Source organism: Squalius cephalus, assembly GCF_949319135.1.
Source record: "Squalius cephalus genome assembly, chromosome: 18".
NCBI lineage: Eukaryota > Metazoa > Chordata > Actinopteri > Cypriniformes > Leuciscidae > Squalius > Squalius cephalus.
Window position 1 is genome coordinate 35,985,929 of NC_137139.1, and position 24,481 is coordinate 36,010,409.

The 24,481-nt window shown below is 41.9% G+C and overlaps 1 protein-coding gene across 2 annotated transcripts in view; it reads right to left on the bottom strand.

The window, feature by feature from the left end:
* Window positions 1-24,481, bottom strand: part of st8sia7.2 (ST8 alpha-N-acetyl-neuraminide alpha-2,8-sialyltransferase 7.2) — a 57,132-nt gene that overhangs the window by 15,844 nt on the left and 16,807 nt on the right. The window contains exons 1-3 of one of the 2 annotated variants that reach the window (XM_079848323.1): window positions 10,776-10,893; window positions 9,136-9,216; window positions 8,966-9,052 (exon numbers count right to left, since the gene is read on the bottom strand). In XM_079848323.1, coding sequence (XP_079704449.1) covers window positions 8,966-9,052; window positions 9,136-9,216; window positions 10,776-10,882 — 275 coding nt within the window. In that variant the 5' untranslated portion in view covers window positions 10,883-10,893. Of the gene's footprint in view, window positions 1-8,965; window positions 9,053-9,135; window positions 9,217-10,775; window positions 10,894-24,481 lie in introns of those variants that run through there. The other variant, XM_079848324.1, reaches the window with a different exon arrangement.

Genomic DNA, 24,481 nt, shown 5'->3' on the forward strand with positions numbered 1-24,481 from the left:
TGGCCCGTGGTCTTTCGTATTCTGCCGGCCGGCGCTGAAGCGTACGGTGAGCTCGTTCAATTTCAAATGGGCGCTCCTGATTGACACCGGTGATTTTTGGAAGCCATTCCACCCCTTCAGGAAAGCCAACAAGGCGTTAATTGTTACGCCTGGAGCTATTTTCAAGATCATCGACCTTATCTTTCAAAGTATTTCATACTCCGCGTGCTTTTTACCGTCCGCGATGTCTTCACGCAGACTCACAATGGCTTCTTCAAATCCGTCTTGGCGTGATTCGAGTTCGCACAATTTTTGCCTCGTTTCCTGAAGGTCGCTGTGTACTTTGTCTACTGAGTCCCGTATTTCGCACAGACGCCTGTCTAGCATGACTTGAATTTTCGCAAAACCTTTCTCCAGTTCTAAATGGAACCATTCAGGGGGCGATGCCAAGCTAGCCGTTAAAGCTAAAGAGCTGTCTTCGGTAGCATTAGTTGTTTCCTTCTTGTTCTCGATGAGTTTTTTAGGAGGCATCTTCAGAAGTTGCCAAAAGAAGTGTATCCAGTTTAAATTAAAGAAAATACAAGCGTAGCCGCGTTTTACTCAAGCTGTGCAATATAAGCTGGATTTTCTGTGGGAGCGATGCTTTCCGCGTCTTACTCTATAGCGGCCATAACCAGAAGCCATATTATTAATTTTAAGGCCAGACAAGTAGTATGTTGAGGGTTGATTTGTAGGGAAGGACTACACACCTGCGCACATATATTCAAACGCACAAACCTATAGACTGAACTCGTAATACGCATGTGCACGCCATTGGCGTTCTCACTGGTTCGTGTTTTTGAAGTTTGCGCAGAAAGAACTTAAGAGTTTTCTGTTAAAACGGTGTCGTGTTAGCGGCCCCTAAGTTAATAACTAATGATCGTTGGGACGGAAGTGAATTAATCAAACTAACTTTAGCTGGACAATAACTTTAATCTAGAGCTACTATAAAGCCAAAACACTTTACTAAAGCTGTAAAGCTGCTTTGGAACAATCTACATTGTTAAAAGTGCTATATAAATGAAGATGACTTGACTTGACTTGCAGCTGAGGAGGGAGGGTGGGGACTGTGGAGGAGGACTACAGCAGATGAAGAGCAGGAAACCTGGGGAAATAACAGAGGGAGAGATCAGGGTGGCAATGATGGTGAGAGGAGCCAGGAGCAGATAAGTGGGGAGCCAGAGCACAGCCAGGACACTGGCCCACAGTAGCATAGAGGGAGGGAGGAGCCATGGTGGAGGCTTGGCTGTTGACACTAAGAGGACGATGGACAGGGATGGAGACGATGGAAGTGAAGTCCTACGTGTAGACAAAAAGCCAGCGAGAAAGGGCAACACAGATGGTCCTAGAGGCTGATCCGCAGTGAAGAGCGTCAGAAGTGGATCCAGGGTATCTAAAGGACTGAGGTGAGGTGGAGCCGGACGGAAGGCGGAGCCAGATGGAACTGAAGGGGAGTCCGTGGTGCAGGCAGGGCAACATCTGACCAAGGCGGAGCCAGAAACGGAGGGAAAAGGGAGCCCGGTGGAGCCACAAGGACGATGGAGGCTGGTGGAGCCGAGGGAGGGAAGAGCCCATGTGGAGTTGACAGGCTGAGGTGGAGTGATGTGATTAGTGGCTGGAGGCAGAGCCAGGTGATCCACTTGCCTTGGCGATGCTGGGGCAAATCCACACAGTGGAGTGGTGTCAGAGGAGGAGCCGAGGGGCTGAAGGGAACCAGCGGAGGCTGGGCTGAGGAACTGGCTACTATAGGAAGAGGCAGCGGGAGAGGGAGGCTGCACATGAACTCTGGAGACACAGGAGACTTCGAGCTGGGCGGAACAAGCGGAGACACAACAGACTGGGCGGGGACGGGAGAATCGAGACATCCTCTTCCAAATCATCCTAAAACTGTCCAGAAGCCAGGCACAACTAATCCTCAGTGGCAGGTGGCAGAATCAGAATCAATTTTATTCGCCAAGTGTGCGCAAACTGTTATAGAAGTGCACAGAACCGACTCAATAACAGAAGAGTAAAACTGTGTCATCTGTGCCTTTGGCAGGTTGAACTTCTTCTGTTGATGAAAGAAGTACAACCCCTGCAGGGCCTTTTTCACAATGGAATCAATGTGATTGTCCCACTTCAGGTCCTGAGAGATGATGGTGCCCAGGAACCTGGATAACTCCACTGCAGCCACAGTGTGCTCATGGTGGTGAGTGGGGGGAGTGCTGGGTGTTTCTCCTGAAGTCCACTATCATCTCCACTGTTTTGAGCGTGATCAGCTCCAGATTGTAATGACTGCTCCAGACAGCCAGTTGTCCAGTATCCTGTCTGTATGCAGACTCATCAATGTTGTGGATGAGAATATGTTGTTGACTGTGTTGTGTGCGGGGCTTCCCTTCATGCCTTCTTACTCCACAAGCAACCCCACATGGACGGACGATGTAGCCGACTCATGCACCTGGTCAGACTTCTCTTGTGCATTGGCTCCGGGACGAAGAAGGCCTTCGGCATTGGCTCGGGCTCATGCTCCGTAGTGGACATGAATTAGAATTTCTTTTTATTACAGTGATTGACAGTATACTGTCTTGTATTGCTAAACCAAGTTCCTGTTCAATTCTTTGGATATTTGAACTTTTCTTTTGTAATGCTTATCATCTACTGCAAGATCTCTTTACAGTAGTGTAATGAAAATAAACTTTTGGTTGAATTTCACTGTATCTGCACCCCTCTATTTGTTGTATACTGTATTAGACATTGAGCTGTAAAATGATTCCTGCTTGCCAAACGGAGGTTTTTATAACAGTGTTTTAGTCCAACGCCGTGGTACAACGAGCACACTCGGGCCCTTAAGAGAGCAGCCAGAAAAATGGAGCGCAACTGGAAGAAAACAAAAAAACAAATTTTTCGCATTTCATTGATAGAGAGCACGACTGCGTACAGAAAGGCCTTAAAAGCTGCTAGATCTGCTTATTTTTCAGCCCTCTTAGAAGAAAACAAACAAAACCCTAGGTATTTATTTGAAAAAGTGTATTAAAACAGTGTTTAAAATAAATTTTAAATTTATTGATTGTTATCCAATCACAGCCTCAGTTGAGGCACATCGAGAGATTTATTCGGAAAATGTGTTTCCATCACAGTTTATCAGATAAAAAAATGTATCCGCCTCAGTTGCAATTTATAAAAAAAATGTATGCACATTTTTAGAATTCATGCGCATCTTGACATTTCCATCCAGCATTTGTTTGTTTTTTATGCAATATCCCAAAATTTGCATAAAAACAGGCTGATGGATTTTTTTTCATATTGGTTATGTTGTGTGTGTTAAACAAGTGTAGTGCTGTGGAAACGAATTTCCCTCTGAGGACAATAAAGTTAATCAATCAATGGAAACATAGAAACTCACAGACTTAAGAACAAACCATATTTGGGAGTTCCTAAAAGATTCTGTCTTCTACGTAAGGGTTAATGCCCGACGAGGAGTCCATTGTCAGGTATTAATGGACGACGGCGAGGCGTGAACCGTCCGACGCGCAGCGGTTGCCTCCGCCGAAGTCCATTAATACCTGACAATGGACATTAACCCGCTTATACCATGGTCACTTGCCAAATAACACATTTTTAAAACATTAGTTTATATTTTAATTAGTTTTACAATCAAAATCTAAAGTTTTTACAAACAATAACTTGGTTTCCCTTTCAGTCACTCACGCTCGACGTAACGTCACCGTTACGACGTAAGTGGGATCACTTCAGAGAGCCTTATCATCTTCGAGTGTCTACAGAACGAACCAATGAACGTTGGCGTGCGTGAATCGCGTCACGCGCCCCCGCCCCGCAGCGCAGGTATAAACAGGAAGCGGGCGCACGCACACATTGTCTTTCACTTCAAGGCCGAGCTTCTGTGAGACTCTGTCTACGAGAATTCAGCTCTTTGAAGACTTCGAAGGAGATCTACTGTCTGATTGCAATGTTGGTGTGATGGCGCGATCAGCGGTGGCCCCAAGCATTGCAGCTCACAACTGCTGTTTTCACAGCACTATTGTTTGTGCCTGTGTGTGTGTGTCGGTTCGGTGGGGCGTTTCCCCTGTGTGTGTTCATTCACACCACGGCTACCCCTGGGTGCCTCAGAGAGTGTTTTCCAACCTTTTTTATTTTACTAAAAGAGCAACACAAGCGTGACCCTGCATCTTTTTCAAGATGTCATTCTGCTTGTGCGTTTCTGGATGCAGTCGTACCCTGGTGCCAGCAGATGGCCACAGTAGGTGCCTCTCGTGTTTGAGCATTCAACACGCTGAGGCAGCTCTTGTGGATAGTTCATGTTCCCATCTCAGCGCTTAGATCGAGACTCGCTTACCTCAAGGGAGGTGCAGTCCCCTCGCCTATGCCCCGATCTAGCGTTTATTCTGCCCCGCAGAATAGACCTACTTCGGTGCATGACCAGGGTGATCTGAGGATTACCGTGAGGGCTTCCCCGTCGAGTCAACCTCCACGGGCCCCTCACGCCTCACAAGCGCTGTTGCCATTGGGGCCCCTTAGTGCTTTCCCTAAGAAAGCCAGGCCGCCGAGAAGGTTGGGCTTGTGTGGAACCCTCCACCACGTCCCGAACCTTCTCGGTTGGACGATTGGTTTCTCGGGCCGGGCCGTGCTGGTTCTCAGTGCGCCGCCCCGGTACCTTTCTTTCCGGAGGTGCATGAGGAGCTTTCTAGGACGTGGAAGGCACTGTATAGTGCCCGAAGCTGTCTTAGTGGCTCCTCCCCCTCCCCACCCTCGACGGCGGGGCAGCTAAGGTGTATGTGGATATCCCCCCAGTGGAGCGGGCCGTCACGATGCAACTGTGTCCGGCGTCCGCCTCCTCTTGGCGGGGTAATCCACGCCTCCCGTCCAAGGCCTGTAAGTTTCCGTCCGGTCTAATGGTCCACCCTCCATGCCATGGCGCTCTTACAGGTCCACCAGGCCCAGGCGCTCATGGACATGAACGAGGGTGATTCTGAACCAGAGCTCCTCCGGGAGCTCCGTGTGGCAACCGACCTTGCCCTCCGGGCGACGAAGGAAACCGCATGTTCCATCGGTCAGGCGATGTCCACCTTGGTGGTCCAGCAGCGCCACCTTTGGCTCAACCTGGCGGATATGAGGGACACCGATAAATATCGGTTCCTAGATGCCCCTCTTTCCCAGGTTGGGTTGTTCGGCGATGCAGTCGAGAGCTTTGCCCTGCGGTTCTCGGCCGCACAGAAGCAGACAGAGGCCATCCGGCACATCCTGCCCCGGCGGACCGCTGCTGCTCCCACCTGTCCACCGGCCGCAGTCCCTGCATTCCGCCGCGCTGCCCCACCCCGGGTACGTCTGTGGTGCCGTTGGTCCTGCTTGCTCGGTCTCTGGGAGCCTGGTTAACGCTTCCCAGCCCGTCTTGCTGGCTCATCCGTACCATCAGACTCGGCTATGCGATTCAGTTCGCCCGGCGTCCCCCTGCTTTCAAGGGCATTCTGTTCACCCGTGTTCTGGCGGACAATGCCCCTGTGCTCAGGGCAGAGATCGCAGTCCTACTGGCGAAGGACGCGATCAAGCCGGTCCCTCCAGCCGATATGAAGACCGGCTTCTACAGCCCGTATCTCATTGTACCCAAGAAAGGTGGTGGGTTACGACCAATCTTGGACCTGCGCGTCCTGAACCGGTCCCTTCACAGGCTACCGTTCAAGATGCTTACGCAGAAACGCATTTTCAAATGCATCCGTCCCCAAGATTGGTTTGCAGCGATCGACCTGAAGGACGCGTGCCTCACCGAGGCCCGTGTCCAGTCAGTGTTGAACTGCGTGAGCATGCTCAGACGCAGAACAGCGGCACCACTGAAACTTTTTCAGAGGCTCTTGGGGCATATGGCATCTGCAGCCGCGGTTACGCCGCTCGGATTGCTTCATATGAGGCCGCTCCAACTTGCTCCACGATCGAGTCCCGAGATGGGCATGGCAGAGCGGCTCGTGCCGGGTCCAAGTGACTCCGCACTGTCGCCAAACTCTCAGCTTGTGGTCGGACCCTTCATTCCTGCGGGCAGGTGTTCCCCTGGAACAAGTGTCCAGGCACTCTGTGGTCTCCACGGATGCCTCTGCCACCGGGGGGCCACGTACAAGGGGCATGCAGCTTCAGGTCTGTGGACGGGGCCTCATTGGCACATCAACTGCCTCGAGTTGTTAGCAGTACGTCTTGCGCTGAGCCGCTTCAAAGCGCTGCTACTAGGTAAGCATGTACTGGTCCGTACGGACAGCACTGCGACCGTTGCGTACATCAAACGCCAAGGTGGTCTACACTCCCGCCGCATGTCACAACTCGCCCGCCATCTCCTCCTCTGGAGTCAGAAGCATCTGAGGTCGCTTCGTGCCGTTTACATTCCGGGCCTGCTCAACCGTGCAGCCGACGAGCTTTCACGGCAGCAGGTGCTACCGGGAGAATGGCGACTCCATCCCCAGGTGGTCCAGCTGATTTTCAGGCGCTTCGGGACCGCACAGGTAGATCTGTTTGCCACCCCGGACACGTCTCACTCCCAGTTGTTCTATTCCCTGACCGAGGGGACCCTCGGCTCGGATGCTCTGGCACACAGCTGGCCCCGGGGCCTATGCAAGTATGCGTTTCCCCCAGTGAGCCTTCTTGCACAGACCTTGTGCAAAGTCAGGGAGGACGAGGAGCAGGTCTTGCTAGTTGCACCGTATTGGCCCAACCGGACCTGGTTCCCAGAACTAGTGCTCCTCGCGACAGCCCCTCCCTGGCCCATCCCTCTGAGAGAGGACCTGCTCTCTCAAAGACGGGGCACCCTATGGCACCCGCGTCCAGACCTCTGGAAACTCCATGTCTGGTCCCTGGACGGGACGCGGAGGTTCTAGGTGACCTACCCCCTGTGGTAGTTGACACCATCACTTCCGCTAGAGCCCCCTCTACGAGGCGCCTCTATGCGTTGAAGTGGAACCTGTTCGTTGACTGGTGCTCCTCTCACGAGGAGAACCCCCGATCTTGCTCGATCAGAACCGTGCTTTCCTTCCTGCAAGAAGGGCTGGAGCGAAGGCTGTCTCCCTCCACCCTTAAAGTGTATGTTGCCGCTATTGTTGCACATCACGATGCTGTTGATGGTAAGTCTTTGTGAAAGCACGACCTGATCGTCAGGTTCTTGAGGCGAGCGAGGAGACTGAACTCTCTCCTCGCCCACTCTCTATACCCTCTTGGGATTTGTCTCTGGTCCTTTCGGCACTTCAGAGACCACCCTTTGAGCCTCTGCAATCAGCTGAGTTAAAAATCCTGTCCTGTAAGACAGTACTCCTGGTTGCATTGGCCTCTATCAAGAGGGTAGGGGATAACTCTCACGTGATCCTGAGACCCCGGCCCGGATACGTGCCCAAGGTTCCTACCACTCCCTTCCGGGACCAGGTAGTGAACCTGCAAGCGCTGCCTTCGGAGGAGGCAGACCCAGCCCTGGCTTTTCTCTGTCCCGTTCGCGCTCTGCGTCTGTACGTGGACAGAACGCAAAGCCTCAGGACCTCAGATCAGCTCTTCGTCTGTTACGGAGGCCAGCAGAAGGGGAAGTCTGTCTCCAAGCAGAGGATGGCCCACTGGATAGTGGATGCCATCGCCTTGGCTTACGAAGCCCAAGGCGTGCCCTGCCCGCCCGGGTTGGGCGCTGGCACACGGCGCCTCGCTGACAGACATCTGTAGAGCTGCGGGCTGGGTGACACCTAACATATTCGCTAGGTTTTATAGCCGGTTTCTTCCTGTGTGCTCGCTCCAACCAGCCGGTAACAACGAAGTTCCCGCTCTACTGTCGGCTTGCTGCGCCACTCCCTTCCTAGGAACGGATACGTGCGCTTTTTGCTCCAGTCGAGTTCCCCACTTGGCGAACCCTGTGAGTTCCTCCGCACCCCTCCGGCAGTCGGACGTTGCGGAGCGTCTGAAGCCAGGCCTAGTGCTCGTATGCTTGTTTAACTTGTGCTAGGCTGGGTTCCATATGTGTGGTCTTCCCTTGGCAGAGTCTGCTCTGCCGTCACTGTCCGGTGTAGCCTCCCCCTTCGGGCTGGAGCCACCCCAGTGACATTCCATGTGTTGCACTGCCCCTTCAGCCAGTCCATATGTGTATTCTCCACATGTTACCTCCCTTCAGGCAGGATGTGGCTCCGCAGCACAGGCAGGATGTGGCTCCGCGGCACACGCTTTCCCAGTGTTATCCAAGAGTTCCTCTGTGTGGGGTGTAATGGAACAGCAGTTGAACTCCCTCTACGCAGGTCTTCCGCCCCAGCAGTTGGGGGTCTGAGAGTCTTGCATAGGGCGCTGGATGTGGCAGCAACCGTGGCGTTTTCCATGGGATCCCAATTACGTCGGCACGTCGAAGTTACCTCTCCCGTTCCCTCATTCAGGGAATGAGGGTTACATTAGTAACCGAGATGTTCCCTGGTTACGCCTGACGGTTTATTTAGCAACCGGACATATTTATAGTCCGCTCAGCTTGTAGAACCCTTCAGTTTACTGCCTGTTGCTATGGTTACCCACAGCTGATGTAGCCAGCGCATTTATTTATTAATTTCGAACGGTAAACAGTCAGTTTCACCAGAACTCCTTTACTAGGTGTGCTCTATCACTTTTTAATGGACACCCTGCAGCCAATCAGAATCGAGTATTCACCCAGACCATGGTATAAACAGTATCAAACTCTGTTATCCTAAAATGCCAAATGTTTCATGAGATGATTCCGGTTGTCTATATGCACTATTGTTGCTCAAACTTAACTTCTTAGGACATAAAGACGGAGGAATAAAGAAACTAAAGGAATGTGCAACTGAACGTACAAGTTGTTCCTGTTGCTCAATTAGCATATTATCATGCCAAGATCATCAGTACGATCCCCAGGAAAATGTCAACATTGAATCCCATGCAAGTCACCTTTGGATGACCTGCCAAATGCATAAGCATGAATGTAAAGATGATAAAGACACACCTGTTTAGCTCCCGCTCAGTTTTGTTTGATTTGTATGGGCAGCTCATGAAATCTGTCAGCTCCTGCGTGAACTTCTTGAGTTGTATACTGAGAGGGAAACAAAGGCATTTAATTAAATGGTCAGTTCTCTGAAATATCAGGATCGCTGGTTGATCTTCATTCTCACGCACCTTTTGGCCGGTTTGATAATGGAAAACTTGCGTCTGAGATTTGTGCAGCGCAGCTTCTGAAGCGCCTCTGTCATCGCATCTCTGAAAGAAAAAGAGCAAATGTAAATTTTTTCACTGCTCATTAACTTTCCTCTAAATGATCAACATAATCAAAAGTGCCGTCCCGATAACCCTGTTGCACACAATCTATTACATTCTTGTTGTTCCTGTAGATTCAGTCTAATGGGTTCCTCCTCACTCTTAAAAATAAAGGTTTCAGCAAATATACATATTTACTTTCAGCAAAGAACCCTATTCTTTTTAATGAACTTTTGGCTGGTTATCAAGGGGTTATTGATGTTTCAATACCAGTTTTTTTCTACAGAACTATAAGAGAATCAAAGTTCTTTGGAAACTTTATGGCCATGAACACCACAAATGTGACTATTGATTTTCGAATCATGTCCATGATTTGTGTGTGTGTGTGTGTGTGTTCACATAGCAAGTGCCAAAACCTTTACCATTTACTTTTCTGTTTCGTACCATTCCAATGAAGAAAAATTCTAAGTAATAAATAATACAAATAAAATAAAAATGACCGGAAAGCACCAGAGGGTTAAGGGTTGAACAGTTCTTCTTGAAGAGCAGGATGCACAATTTCAGCTAGAACATGCCAATGATAAAACATATTATAGTTATCAATGAAATCAGATGATTGCTCGATTGGAATATTGATTTAGTATTTGTGTAGTTTTCAGCAAGACTTCTCCTAATGTTGAACACAATGCTCAAAAACATCAATGCACTAAAACCAGCCGCTGATGAACATCTCTGTACAGTAGCTACACTTATTTGCATGCATTTTTTCCTTGTTCCAGAAGCCGCGCAACTCCAGTTTCATCCACACAAACATTCCATCTGAACAGAAAACAAGATATTTGATATATTAGCATTCAGATCTAGGCCTACTAATAAAGCAATACAATAATTTATTTATTTATTCCATCGCAAAATGTAATTATATTATTGCCAGGTCTTTTAATACACTACAAGTATGTCCAACTTCATCTGCATACATAGACGACAGCAAATGTCAACTCCGCGATTAAACAACGTCACAAAATGTACTGTAACTATATTATCGTCCAGCTCTAATCTGATAAACGCTACAATAAACCATTAAGATATTAAGATGTTACAAACATTTTCTGGAATTACTTTTGCAGAAATAGCCTACAGCACATGGTTGAAATATGTTCACCGCAGTAAACTGAAGGATTTATTTGAAGCACTATATAGTGAAACACCTCTGATTCAGTCCTGAACAGATCTACTCTCCTGCGTAACAAACCAAAAACATTTCTATTCTGATTAAAATTATAATGACGTTTCCATCTAAACTAATGACATTTAACTAGCCTATAACTTGTGCGTTTCTTAGACTCCTCAGAAAACAATTTAACAACTTCATGACAGCATGCACAATATAGTACTCTAGTCATAAGTTAGAATAAAAATAAAAATGAATCGCTTATTAAGACGCAAATCTTAAACTAGTCATAGACTTTAGGCTAATTAAAAATCAGCAACACGGAGCCCGATTTGAATTCATTTAAATAGCATATTGAATTATAATGAAACATTGATATAAAAGCGCTCACCTGGACGAGTGTGTGTCGGGTATGTAGTAAAACACCACACACACACCCTGAAAGATGACCAGGACCATCAGCAGTGTGAAGATCCACTGGAGAGACCCCGATGCCATCAAATAGTTTGTGAGTGAGTGAGTGAGTGAGTGTGAGTGTGTGTGTGTGTATGAGAGAGAGAGAGAGAGAGAGAGAGAGAGAGAGAGAGAGAGAGAGAGAGAGAGAGGTTATAAACACACACACACACACACATACACACGCAACTCTCGTCTGCGCCCCTCTCAAACTCGCTCTTCTCCTGTAAAATGGTCATAATGATTTTAAACCCGATATTGACGTGTAATTTGCGTTGTGCAATTTTGTCAAGGGAAGATGCGATTTTTTTTTTTTTTTTTTTTGTAATGTGTTCTTTGTCGAGAACTGTGTTTAGATTATTTTCGAAGGTAGACGCATTGTTTTATCATAAGCCCAAACAACGATAATATCTAGAAAAGCCCTGAAAATCCGAAAGATTTGCAATTCAATGTAGCCTATACTGATTCACAATTTGTTTTAAAAACAGGTGACAAGCAACGGCACAACAACACATTGTGGTTAATTGTGGAGCCTTCAGGGGGGGTGTGTGTGTGTGTGTGTGTGTGTGTGTGTGTGTGTGACAAATACAATCAGAGTTCTTTTAAACAGCAATCAATTCATCTCAAGACAATCATCTTGTCACACGCAGGACAAACAGAAGAGAGAAAATATTACGAAGAAAATAGGCTATATCTCACCAAAAACATGACTAGACCAATATATAAACTATTAATTACAAATACATTATCATAAATGATTAAATTGGAATATATATCAAAATCCAGTGAAATAAGTTATACAAATCGAAATGTTCCTTTAAATGACAGTTATATGCGCTTTGTAATTTCAACACTGTCAAAAAAAAATCGATTCCAAATAAAACAAAGATTATTGGAAAACACTGTACAAGAAAATGTCAATTCAATGTTACTTTTTTGTAATTATTTGTGAAATTAACTAGCAATATTTGAGAGAAAATTGTTGCAAAGTAAATCCTACACCAGTTTTTTTTTATCTTCTTCTCTCTCTCTCAGTAAACGTGCTATTATAATTAGCCTAGCCTACATTAGGAAGCATATAGCACACATTTCCCCTTTAGCTCTTTACTTATCATCTCGGGTGTTTCGGTCGGATGGGAAAACAAGCTTGTTTAATTGTCACACAGAGAGAGGAGATGTGGTCAACATTAACAGGGCGAAGGCCAGGTGTGCGACTCTCTTCCAGGGAATTTTCAAGAATTTTGATATGCACATAGTAAATAGAGTCAATCTTTCTCAACTGGTGGGTTGCAAGACCGTTTTGAGTAAGTCGAATAGTGTGCAGTCAACCACAAACGTAGGCTAATTCTCTTTTTTTCTGATGCTACTTTTATTTTAGAAGATATGTGTGAAAGCTTGTGACACTTCTGTCAGATGCTGAGAAAAGGGCGTTGTCCTTATTCAGTTGGCAATCTTCGGTAAGATGAGATGTTTTCAGGCCAAATGTCAGTAAAACTAACTAACTTTTCTGTCATACGGCTGACAACCGTTGTAGCTACTGTGCTTGCGGTACGCACATTACGCGCAAATGCGGCGTGATGTAGTTGTCGTCAATTAACTCATGTAAGAATCAAAAAGGCGATTAAAGATGTCAAAACTGCATGCATGATATGTAATGTTTTAATGTCCAAATAAATGTGAGCACTGTGCAGTTGTACTAGATGATAGGCATTCATTTTGCGTTCATTTGTAAAGGACAAACAAAAGTGGGTAATTTTTAAATCCATAAAATAACTATTTTTACATTCTGGCAACATTAAATTATGAAAAACATAACATTTTACATTATGTGCTGTTGACTTCCGCCTTGTTCACATTCTTGCACATGGGGATTCAAAAGAGAACTTTTGTTTTCCTTTTTAATTTAGGTATGATAGACCTGTTGCAATTATTTATTTTGACAACTAATATAGAAAGTTAAAGGTATAGTGGAGGATCTAATTTTAGATAAGACCCGCCCTCTCCACTTTTTGAATAAGTTTGATTGATTCACCAGAATGATTGACAATTAGGAGGACCAATAGTATAGGTGATCCACCCGGAAGTAAAAAATCCTCCGCTATACCTTTAAACTTTAAAGTATTTAACTGCATGTTATCTCATCCACGAAGATGCAACAATGTAGAACAAGCTATTGGAGATTTTGAGACCCAGAACCAAGCTAACTGAGCAAGTTGAACTTTAGCTATAGTGTGTGCCCTTTTATTACCATTTAATTAATTTTAATATGAGGTGGTGGGTAATAATAAAAAAATATATAAAATTCACTCAGTATTCTATTAGGCTATTCCTAATTCACTACTATCTCAATTATAATTATGTACAAAATTAACTGTATTCCGTTGTGTAGGAACTAAAACAGCCCAATACATTATCAAATTATGTTTTATGATAAAATAATTAAGATTTCTGTGCCACCCCAGACTGGTTGCTGGCCCTTGCCTGGCCACCCCTATGAAAAAAATCCTGGCTCCGCCACTGCCTTACGAACGTCAGCAATGATGTAACATTTTGTGCACGTGTCGTCAAGAAAGAAAAGAAAAAGAAGAAAAAGAAAGAGTGTCGTCAAGAAAACTGAGGCTCATTTGGAGACAAATTGTTATTGAGAGAGTTGATGGAGATTGCGGGAATGTGTTTGGATGGCGACCACACCAGAGGATTATGGGTTTGAAAACTTTTAAATCATTTTTCAGAAGAGTTTCATTTTAATTACTTTGGTGTAACCAAGTAAAAAGGACTTTTTCCATACTCCTTGAATTAATGTGAGTGTGTACACATCTTAATCATTATATACAAAAGTAAATTGAAATATATAACACGAAAACACATTAAATACACAAAAATATTCCACTGTATTCCATATATATTTTAAAAGAATATTTATTTGCATGAATTTTCCTACAGAAATAACCACAATCCTTAATATTTTAAGTTAGAAAACCTGAGCCAGTAACTAATCCAGATTTTACTAAATTAAAGTAACATTTTGATTACATTCAGATTCACCGGTGTCTCACAAGAACAAAACAATATAAACTATGACCAGTGACAATATAGGAATAAGACTCCTGAATCAATTATGCACACCTAAACAATATAAAATAAAAAGTATTTTATCGCATAAAAAAAAGTTAAAGTTTTCACACAATGAAAGTGTTTTATTCGAGATGTGGCCATGCCAATACCTGAACCTCACAGCGATTGGCTGCCGCCCACATTTTTTACTTGATCTTTGCATAAAGTCGAACTGCTCAACCTTTTGATGCTCTCAGCCGCTCTTAACGCTTTCTCCAGTCTGCTGTCAATCCCACAATCCACTGCGTGAGCGTGAAGCTCATTTTCCATAGGAATGAATTGAAAAACGGTCACTACTCCGGCGCCAGTGAAAACGCACTGTTAAAGCCCAATTTTGCGTCGAACTCACGCCGTAGCGCGCGTACCCTGATGTGCACCTCTCCAAAAATGTAACGTCAATTCTACCAGGACGCAGGCGCTGTGATTGGTCATTTTAGTAGGAATTTGCGAGTTCGGGAGTTTGCCGTAGAAGGGCGAAAATGGTCCGCACAGTTATTCACTCATGTACAAGCTCACGCGAACTCACCACACTGACCAACAAAAGGGTGAAAGTGAGTGGCTTGTGTGAAATGTGCAATTATATATCGCTACGCTATTGACGCTACTCTAAGCTTTTTTGGTCCATGAAATTTCGTTGAAATATCGCTAATTTGTCGAGACCATTACATAACATATCTATGGCTATAAAAGAGTGTTGCGCGTGTCTGTGGGGGCACAGAACTATTTCGCACATTACTTTAATTTTTATATACTTCTTTTAAATTAAATTTGAATCTAAAATCACAAATAAACAATGGCTGTATGCAAAATCGCTCCCTATCCCCTACTCTCCTATTCCCTACATTAGTCAATTAATTTGGTACACTTGAATGTGTGAACAATGCGTACGCCATCTTCTGCCGACACAGGAATTCAGCGCGACCCTCACAGTGTTTGGTTAGCGCACTCAATAATATCCGCTAGCAGGGTATCTGCAAGGGTTTTAAAATCACATTTAATGCTTTTTAAGACCTTTTTAAAGACCATTTTAAATCAGATTACACCATCCAGGCGGAGTAGAGCAGTGTGTGTGGTAACATCGAAACCATAAAAGTAGGCCTACTGTAAAAACAACGATTTAACAAGTTTTATATAAAAATAAATCTCACATTTCAATCTTTAAGCCATTTTTACATTTATATTCATATAAATATGATTTTATAAATATATTATCCTAATTGTTTACATTTTTAGAATGCACAGTAGCTTTTTTTTAGATCCATCAGCTTAATGGAATAAAAAATTGCAGAAATATAGCAGTTACCCTGGTAAACCCTGTAAACAATGCAGCTGCTTTTTTTTTTTAGAAATGTGACGAGTTTCCAGGAATGATATAAACACCACAGGTAAACATTTTCATAATTCATCAACAGTATCTCATTGATTTAGCCTGGTTAAAACCAGACCATTCTCAGTAGTAACTGAGATATGGTCTGGCAAAGCTCCTAATAACTCATTTCCAAAGGGGCGTCACCAACGGACGTCGCTCAAATGCCCTTGGACACAATTGGATAGACCTAAAACTCCTAAAACCAATCAGAGATCGTCATGTGTAAAGCCATATGCTGCGTCCCAATTCGCCTATGTTACACTATTTTTTTACAGTCTATGGTTACACTACGCCATAAAAGTATGTACTCTTTTTGTGAAGAAAAGGTATTTACTTTTGAATGTGTAGCAAAAAAGTAGGCAAGCTTTGGGACACACTACTTTGTCATCTTTATCGGACGGATCTGTCGCGTGCATCCCGTCATGTAAACTGCCCTGTCAATCATCTTGTCACAGTTAAAATCCTCAATTAAATCTAATTTAATTTCCTACCGTTTCGGAGAGAAATGTAGTAGCACGTTCATCTGCCAGTGGGTCTTTCATGCGGAGACTCTCCTCATGTGTTTGCAATTTGAATATAATAATGCATAAAAGTTGGTGTGCTTCACCAACGGACGTCGGAGTGGACGTCGCTCAAATGCCTCTGGATAGGCTAGTCCTAAAACCAATCAGAGCGATCGTCATGTGTAAAGCCCGCCTCAACGTTTCTAATTGGTGCCTTGATTTCTCGGCATGGGGAAATGGACTTGAATGAGCTCTTTGCCAGACTTACCGGTTCTTGCAGAGCAAATCTAAATTTGCCGGAAGTTGTCTGGGTTTTCCCAGGCTATCATTGATTGCGAACTGCTCTGAAAACGTGAGCCTGTAGAATGTGCTACAGTGCCTCGTATTTACTTATACCTATACCTAGTTAAATCATTGCCTTTTGAAGTTTAACTTTAATATTAAGCCATATCTCCATTCCTGTTTTTCCATCCCCAAATTTAAAAGTGCTTGAAATTATAATTAAGACTTTTCTTATAGCATTTAAGATATTTAAGACTTTTTACGGCCTTAAATTTGATTTAAAGGTGACATATTATGCCCCTTTTCACAAGGTGTAATATAAATCTATGGTGTCTCCAGAATGTGTCTGTGAAATTTCAGCTCAAAATACCAGATCATTTATTATAGTTTGTCAAATTTGCCCCTTTTAAATGCAAATGAGCTTTAGCTCCGCCTCCGTTCAGAAGAGGGCGGAGCCTTTACACAAGCTTCAGAAACTCCGGCAATAACAGAACAGGCCAATCTCCCTCATCCAGAATCCCAGTATAACCAGTAGCGAGTGCAGGCTTACGGAGAGACTCAGGAAGAGCTTCTGAATGTTAGTGGAGACATTTCTGTAGTTGTTGTGGAGTTACACTGATCATCTCATCATCATGTTTAACTCCTCCACAAGTGTCCACAGTTCCTGAGGTCTTTATAAGACAGCGGTGACATGTTCTGGTCAGTAGTGTTCAGTGCTCGTCTGTGCTCAACCACAGAACAGCTTCAGGCTCTGCTCGAACTTTGTTACACTGTTGTCGCTTGCGAAAACCAAATGGCGGTGCCGTGGGTGTAAACATGCAGATTAAAGGCACACTATGCAATATTTGTACCTTAATATAACAGCTTCGAAATCATTTTGATGGTAAACAAACTCGTAGTAGGGCGAATCATCCCGATAGCAAAGCGGGGGTGGGGGTGGGGGTGGGGGTGGGGGGGGACAGTGCTGGCAAAACAGCAATGCAGGTTTGAGAGGTAGCGCCCCGCCAAATCTCACGAGAATCACGACTTGCTTTACGGCACGACGTCACATACATCAACAACATGTGAAGAGCCTCTATGGAGACACTAGCGCGCATTCCAGACGTGAATCATGGCAGAGTCGATGAAGAAAACGAAGAAAGCGCGGTCGGAAGAGTGCAGAGACGGCCCTGCGTGAGTGGTATTTACGACAGTAACGTTAAATACAAGTACTCCACAGCGACTCTAGGGGGCGCTGTTTGAGAAAAAACGGAAACTGCATAGTGTGCCTTTAAGGGCCGGTAATATTATAATAAGATCCTCTTCATACATCAGAAGGGGAGCGAAATCTGATCGGCTTTTTTTGGACATGCTTGCAGAGAAAGGCTCACCATAACAAAGATACTGGGTTTCACTTTTCATGTTTTCTAGGTTGACAGATGCACTGGGGACCCGATTATAGCACTTAAACACGGAAAAAGACAGATTTTCATGATATACCACCTTTAAGACTAAGGACCCGTGGAGACCCTGCGCTATGGGTTCGGAGACCACTACAAATGGCTGTGCCCGTTATCCGGGGTGTTTTCGGACATAGTCCGAGTGTGTGTTTGTGAGGAGCAGGGCTGCAGGTGCAGTGTCAGCGCCCCCTGGCTGTGGAGCTGCAGTAGCCGCACAAACTCTTCCGGCATCTTGTGCATGTAGGGGTGCGGCATCATCTGGTCGTAATAATGGTACGGAACCGGACGCTCCTGCAGGTCGCTGTCGAACGGCCAGAATCCGTAGACGTGAACATGCTCACACAGTTCCAGTGCAGTGCTGATTAAAATAAACCCAGAGGAGAGGCGCACCTCCTGTAGGCCACGCCCCTTCCAGAACCGGTCCAGTGTCCGCAGGTAAGAGGGGCTGAAGAACACCACCGGCTGCTGAGGTCTGATTGGCTGGAGGACTTTGAGTGTTTTGATTGACACTGATGTGCAGAACGTGTAGGCGAAGGCAGGAATAATGAGGGAGGCGTTTCCGTACACACTGACCCGCTCCACCAACGGATCCGGATCCTTCTCCAGGTTTTTATATCTATAGACACACACACACACACACACACAATATTGGTAACACTTTACAATTAAGTTCATTAGTTAACATTAGTTAATGTATTAACTATCATGAACTAACTATGAGCAATGCATTTCTTACAGTATTGACACTTTATTTTAAGGTGTCATTGTTACAGTGTAATTATATATTTAAGTACTGAGTAATATTAAGCAACTACATGTACTTACTATAGGATTAGGGTTTAGTTGAGGGTTAATTACATGTAATTATGCATAATTTACTGTTATTACTATGGTAAGTACATGTAACATATGTAACAAAGACACTGTAAAATAAAGTGTTACCGTATTTAGTCATCTCTGTTAATGTTGGTTAATAAAAATACAGCTGTTCATTGTTTGTTCATGTTAGTTCACAGTGCATTAGATAATGTTAACAAATACAACCTTTGATTTTAAAAATGTATTAGTAAACATTGAAACTAATATTAACTAAGATTAACAAATGCTGTAGAAGTATTGTTCTTTCTTAGTTCATGTTAGCTAAGGTAGTAAACTAATGTTAACTAATGAACCTTATTGTAAAGTGTTACCACATTATCTAAACAATACTGAAAAAAATTAATAATAAGTGTCTAATATTATAAAAATTTAAAATAATCTCACTGAGAGGAGTGTGTGTGTGTGTGTGTGTGTGTGTGTGTGTGTGTGGATACTGACTCTCTATTAATCTGACTGGGGTTGATGGTTATCAGGTCCGTCTTCAGTCCAACATCACTGTCATTAACCGCTGCCAAATTAAACCTGAAAGAGGAAAATAACTCTTTGATTTCTGTGAAACAGGTGCAGCTTCAACCTTTTAAAAGTAAACCATAGGATCTAAAACATAAATGGTGTGTCGTCCAAGCTAAATTAATGTTGGGATCTACATTTATAAGTTATTATCCTTCAATGTGTTTATTAGAAAGAGAATCTGATGCTGATTATTGATCATTTTCAATAATCACTTTACTATAAAATCATATTAACAGGGTTGTCATTTTAAAATGATCTCCTACTGACAAACACAACAAACTCTAACATTTGTCCTTCGAGTACTCTGGATTAAAGCATCAGTCGCCTTGTTCTGCTCGTTAGTCATGAGTGAATTTCATGTTCACAGTCATTGCTAGTGTGACTTCCTGAAGTATGTGATGTGTTCACAGGGAAATGTCAATGCTTAACGCTGTGCTTATACATTATCTTCTCTGTCTGTTATTAGGCTACATAGATAAGCATTTTCAAAAGAATTTGCTCTAAGAATGTACCATCACCTATTGCACCATATAGCCGGTTGAATATAAACCCCTCAGCTGAGCTGATAAGAGATGGCGTGTCCTGTGGTTTCTGTGTAAATCCACAAAACTATTCAAAAAACTGTACAGTGATTAACCATTTTAATTATTCATAAACTAGATTTAAAAGAGTTCAAAGTCTATGTGATCTTCTGGTCTGCAGATGTGGCTCAGGCCCCTCCTCTAACGTGCGTCTGTGGGGTTTTTAGGGGCCAAGAACAGAAGGTGTGATGGCACTTATTGAATCTGTTAGTTTTCTTATTTTTAGTGGTGCTTGCCAAAGTCAAGGCATCACTAGTGTTCTCTTGTATACTTATTATTAAGTTGGCTTGGGAAAGCCAACTTACTGATATTGTACTTAAACTTATTATCATTCTTCTTTTTCTTCTTACCCTAAATTTACAACTCTAACTCCTCCTAGAGCTTTAACTCTACATACTCCGAACTCGGCTCAGACCTTCAGACTGTTCTGACTTAGTGTGCTATATCTTTTCAAACTGATTTGACTTTCAGTTTTCTATCTTCAAACTGTTTTTATCTATCTATCTATCTATCTATCTATCTATCTATATATATATATATATATATATCTTTCTAACTAATCTATCTTTCTTTCTAACAAATCTTTCTTTCAAACTAATTTATCTTTCTAACTAGTCTTTCTTTCTAACTAATCTTTATTTCTTTCTAACTAATCTTTCTTTCTTTCTTTCTTTCTTTCTTTCTAACTAATCTTTCTTTCTTTCTAACTAACTAATCTTTTTTCTTACTTTTTAACTAATATACGTTTCTTTTGAACTAATCTACCTTTCTTTCTTTCTAATCAATATATCTTCCTTTCTAACTAATCTATCTGTCTTTCTTTCTTTCTTTCTAACTAATCTATCTATCTTTGTTTCTAACTAATCTTTCTTTCTTTCTTTCAAACTAATTTTTCTTTCTTTCTAACTAATCTTTCTTTCTAACTAATCTTTTTCTTTCTTTCAAACTATTCTTTCTTTCTTTCTTTCTATCTAACTAATCTATCTATCTATCTATCTAATCTTTCTTTCTAACTATTCTTTCTATCTAACTAATCTTTCTTTCTTTCTAACTAATCTTCTTTCTTCCTTTCTTTCTAACTAATCTTTATTCCTTTTTTCTTTCTTTCTTTCTTTCTTTCTAACCTATCTATCTATCTATCTTTCTTTCTAACTAATCTATCTATCTTTCTTTCTTTCTAACTAATCTATCTATCTTTCTTTCTTTCATTCTTTCTTTCTAACTAATCTATCTTTCTTTTTAACTAATCTATCTTTCTTTCTAACAAATCTTTCTTTCAAACTAATTTATCTTTCTAACTAGTCTTTCTTTCTAACTAATCTTTATTTCTTTCTAACTAATCTTTCTTTCTTTCTTTCTTTCTAACTAATCTTTCTTTCTTTCTAACTAATCTTTCTAACTAACTAATCTTTTTTCTTACTTTTTAACTAATATACGTTTCTTTTGAACTAATCTACCTTTCTTTCTAATCAATATATCTTCCTTTCTAACTAATCTATCTGTCTTTCTTTCTTTCTTTCTAACTAATCTATCTATCTTTGTTTCTAACTAATCTTTCTTTCTTTCAAACTAATCTTTCTTTCTTTCTAACTAATCTTTCTTTCTAACTAATCTTTTTCTTTCTTTCAAACTATTCTTTCTTTCTTTCTTTCTTTCTTTCTTTCTTTCTATCTAACTAATCTATCTATCTATCTATCTATCTAATCTTTCTTTCTAACTATTCTTTCTATCTAACTAATCTTTCTTTCTTTCTAACTAATCTTCTTTCTTCCTTTCTTTCTAACTAATCTTTATTCCTTTTTTCTTTCTTTCTTTCTTTCTTTCTTTCTTTCTTTCTTTCTTTCTAACCTATCTATCTATCTATCTTTCTTTCTAACTAATCTATCTATCTCTTTCTTTCATTCTTTCTTTCTAACTAATCTATCTTTCTTTTTAACTAATCTATCTTTCTTTCTAACTAATCTTTCTTTCTTTCTTTCTAACTAATCTTTCTTTCTTTTCTAACTAATCTTTCTTTCTTTCTAACTGATCTATATTTCTTTCTAACTTATCTTTCTTTCTTTTCTAACTAATCTTTCTTTCTGACTAATCTTTTTTCTTTATGACGAATCTTTATTTCTATCTCTTTCTTTCTTTTCTAACTATTCTTTCTTTCTAACTAATCATTCTTTCTAAATAATCTCTCTTTCTTTCTTTCTAACTAATCTATCTTTCTTTCTTACTAATCTATCTTTCTTTTTAACTGATCTATCTTTCTTTCTTTATAACTAATCTTTCTTTCGTTTCTTTCTTTCTCTTTCTTTATAACTAATCTATCTTTCTTTCTTTCTTCATAACTAATCTATCTTTCTTTCTTTTTTCTAACTAATCTTTCTTTCTTTTTTCTTTCTTTCTATCTAATCTTTCTTTTTTTCTAACTAAACTTTCTATCTATCCATCTATCTAGCCATCTATCTATCTATCTATCTATCTGTCTATCTGTCTGTCTATCTATTATTTATCTATCATTCTAACTCATATTTCTTTTTCTTTCTAACTAATCTTTTTCTTTCTTTCTAACTATTCTTTCTTTCTAACTAATCTATCAAACTTTAAACTACTTTAAACTTCAAACTACTTTAAACTTATTAAAACTCTCTGGTCCGGCTTTCTCAAGCCAACTTAAAGTTTGTCTCAACAAACTTTTTTTTCTAGTTATCATTAGTATTATTCCACAAAAAGTTTGGCGCGTAACTCCTCCCGCACCGTTTGTCACAGACCCATGAGTGAGGCATCAAATCGACTGGCTCATCGAGGAGAGGTGTGCTATATCTTTTGCTAAAAACATGTTAGAAAAATGCTAATCATGCTAGCATCCTGCTACCAACATGCTAATTATATTTAACATTGTGCTAAAAACATGCTAGCAACATGTTAATCATGCTACCATCATGTTATCAACATGTTAATCATGCTAGCAACATTCTAATCATGCTAGCATCATTCTAACAACATGCTAATCATAGTAAATCATGTTATAATGTGGTATCACAACATGTTAATTGTGTTAGCATCTGCCCAGTGTAAATTTTGCCACTGCAAGCTCCGCTCACATTTTCTTCAGGAAATGTACATTCTAGTTATTTAAATTATTCTGCTCTGTAAGTCTATGGCAGCCCAAAGAACCATATGGTAAAAAGTTGTGAAATTTGGCACATAGATAGAGGACAGTCCAAACATTAAACACAGCAAATTTGGAGTCTCTAACTGATTCCCTCTAGCGCCACCAACTGTCCAAATTTGCACTTACGTTTATGCTAATAACTTTTGAATCATAAGGGCTAGAAACAAAATTGCACAATATGCCATTATTTTCCATCATGAACATTTTTCCGTCATTTTGAATTTTCCACACACACACAAAAAAAAACTTTTTAGAACTCTTCCTAGACGGTTCATCCAATTTTCATGAAAATCTTTCTAGTGGCACGTGGTGTGAAGTGACAAGCACCTGATCTGTTGCGGGTTATAAAAGTCTTTGTATTGTTGTGTCATTTTGATTCCTTTGTTATTTGGGTAAGCGTTGTACTAGACTTCTACATGGATTCGTTTTTTTGTTCATTCCGTGTTTATTCTCACCTGAAGTATTTAGTGCCCAGAAAGTTTTGTGATCAAATAGTATGATCATAGTTTTTACTTTCAATTATTCTGATTGCAATGTAAACAAAGAAATATAAATGGCTTAAGTTTTCTATATATTCATAATTGTATGCTATTTAAGCAATGAACACTTGACTAGGAAGATGGGGCTCCATATCCCATATGAAATGCCCAAATTGTTACGATTATGCCAAGTACATTCAAGAGTTTATTTGGCTCTCTATTGAAACTGTTGTTTTTAAAGTAACAAATAGCCTAGTACAGATGCCCAATCCTGTTCCTGGAGATCTGCCTTCCTGCAGAGTTCAGCTCCAACCCTGATCCAACACAACTGAACCAGCTAATTAAGATCTTCAGGAGCACTTAATAATTACAGACAGTTGTGTTGGATCAGGGTTGGATCTGAACTCTGCAGGAAGGCAGATCTCCACGAACAGGGGTGCGTTTCCCAAAAGCATCATTGGCCAACTATGGTCGCAAGTTCCATTGAACTCTATTGATAATGACAGAACTTGCGACCATAGTTGGCTTTGGGAAACGCACCCCAGCCCACCCCTGGCCAAGTATGTCTAAAAATGTTCATTCTCACCTTGAGTCTCTCTTCAATATCCATATACAGTCTGTCATCTCTGTGACACATTATGCTTAGTTACAGAATTTCCAAACCAAGGTTTGTGTTTAAAATCATTTTTAAACCATATTTACCTGAACAATTTTCACCGATCTTCAGTCAAAACATATTTTCTAAGAACTTACAGCTTACAGCTATATTTTTTCACCTGTTTTCCATATAAATCACTCTGGTTGAGTGTATTGTTGTAGCCAGTGTGGGAGCAAGGAATTATGGGATGTGTTTACCGTATGACGAAGTCTGTGCTGTCAATCTCACGTCCACAGCTGCTGTTTTTCAAAATCCCCCCGCTACCGACCACAGCACACCGACCCAGACGCCGACCGGACCAGGGGAAGTCCTGCACACACACGGGCACACACACACACACACACACACACACACACACACTACATTAACGATGACATTTCATAGTTCCATTGCAAGGGAACTTGCGTTGCATCAAGAATTGACTCTGTTGGAACGCATCTGTGTGATTGCGTCGTGAAGCACATGTGAAATTAGTCCAATGGCATGACAACATCATAGGTGGGTGACATCACGACCGGGAAACTGTCATACCCAGTCTTCAGCAAGCACTCTCTGTGAAATTGATTGTCTTATTTGGTGTTACTGTCTCTGATAAATAAGAGTTATAATGATGGCGAACAAACAACATTTGAAATTGTGCGTTCCTCCCTGCCCTCGCTACATC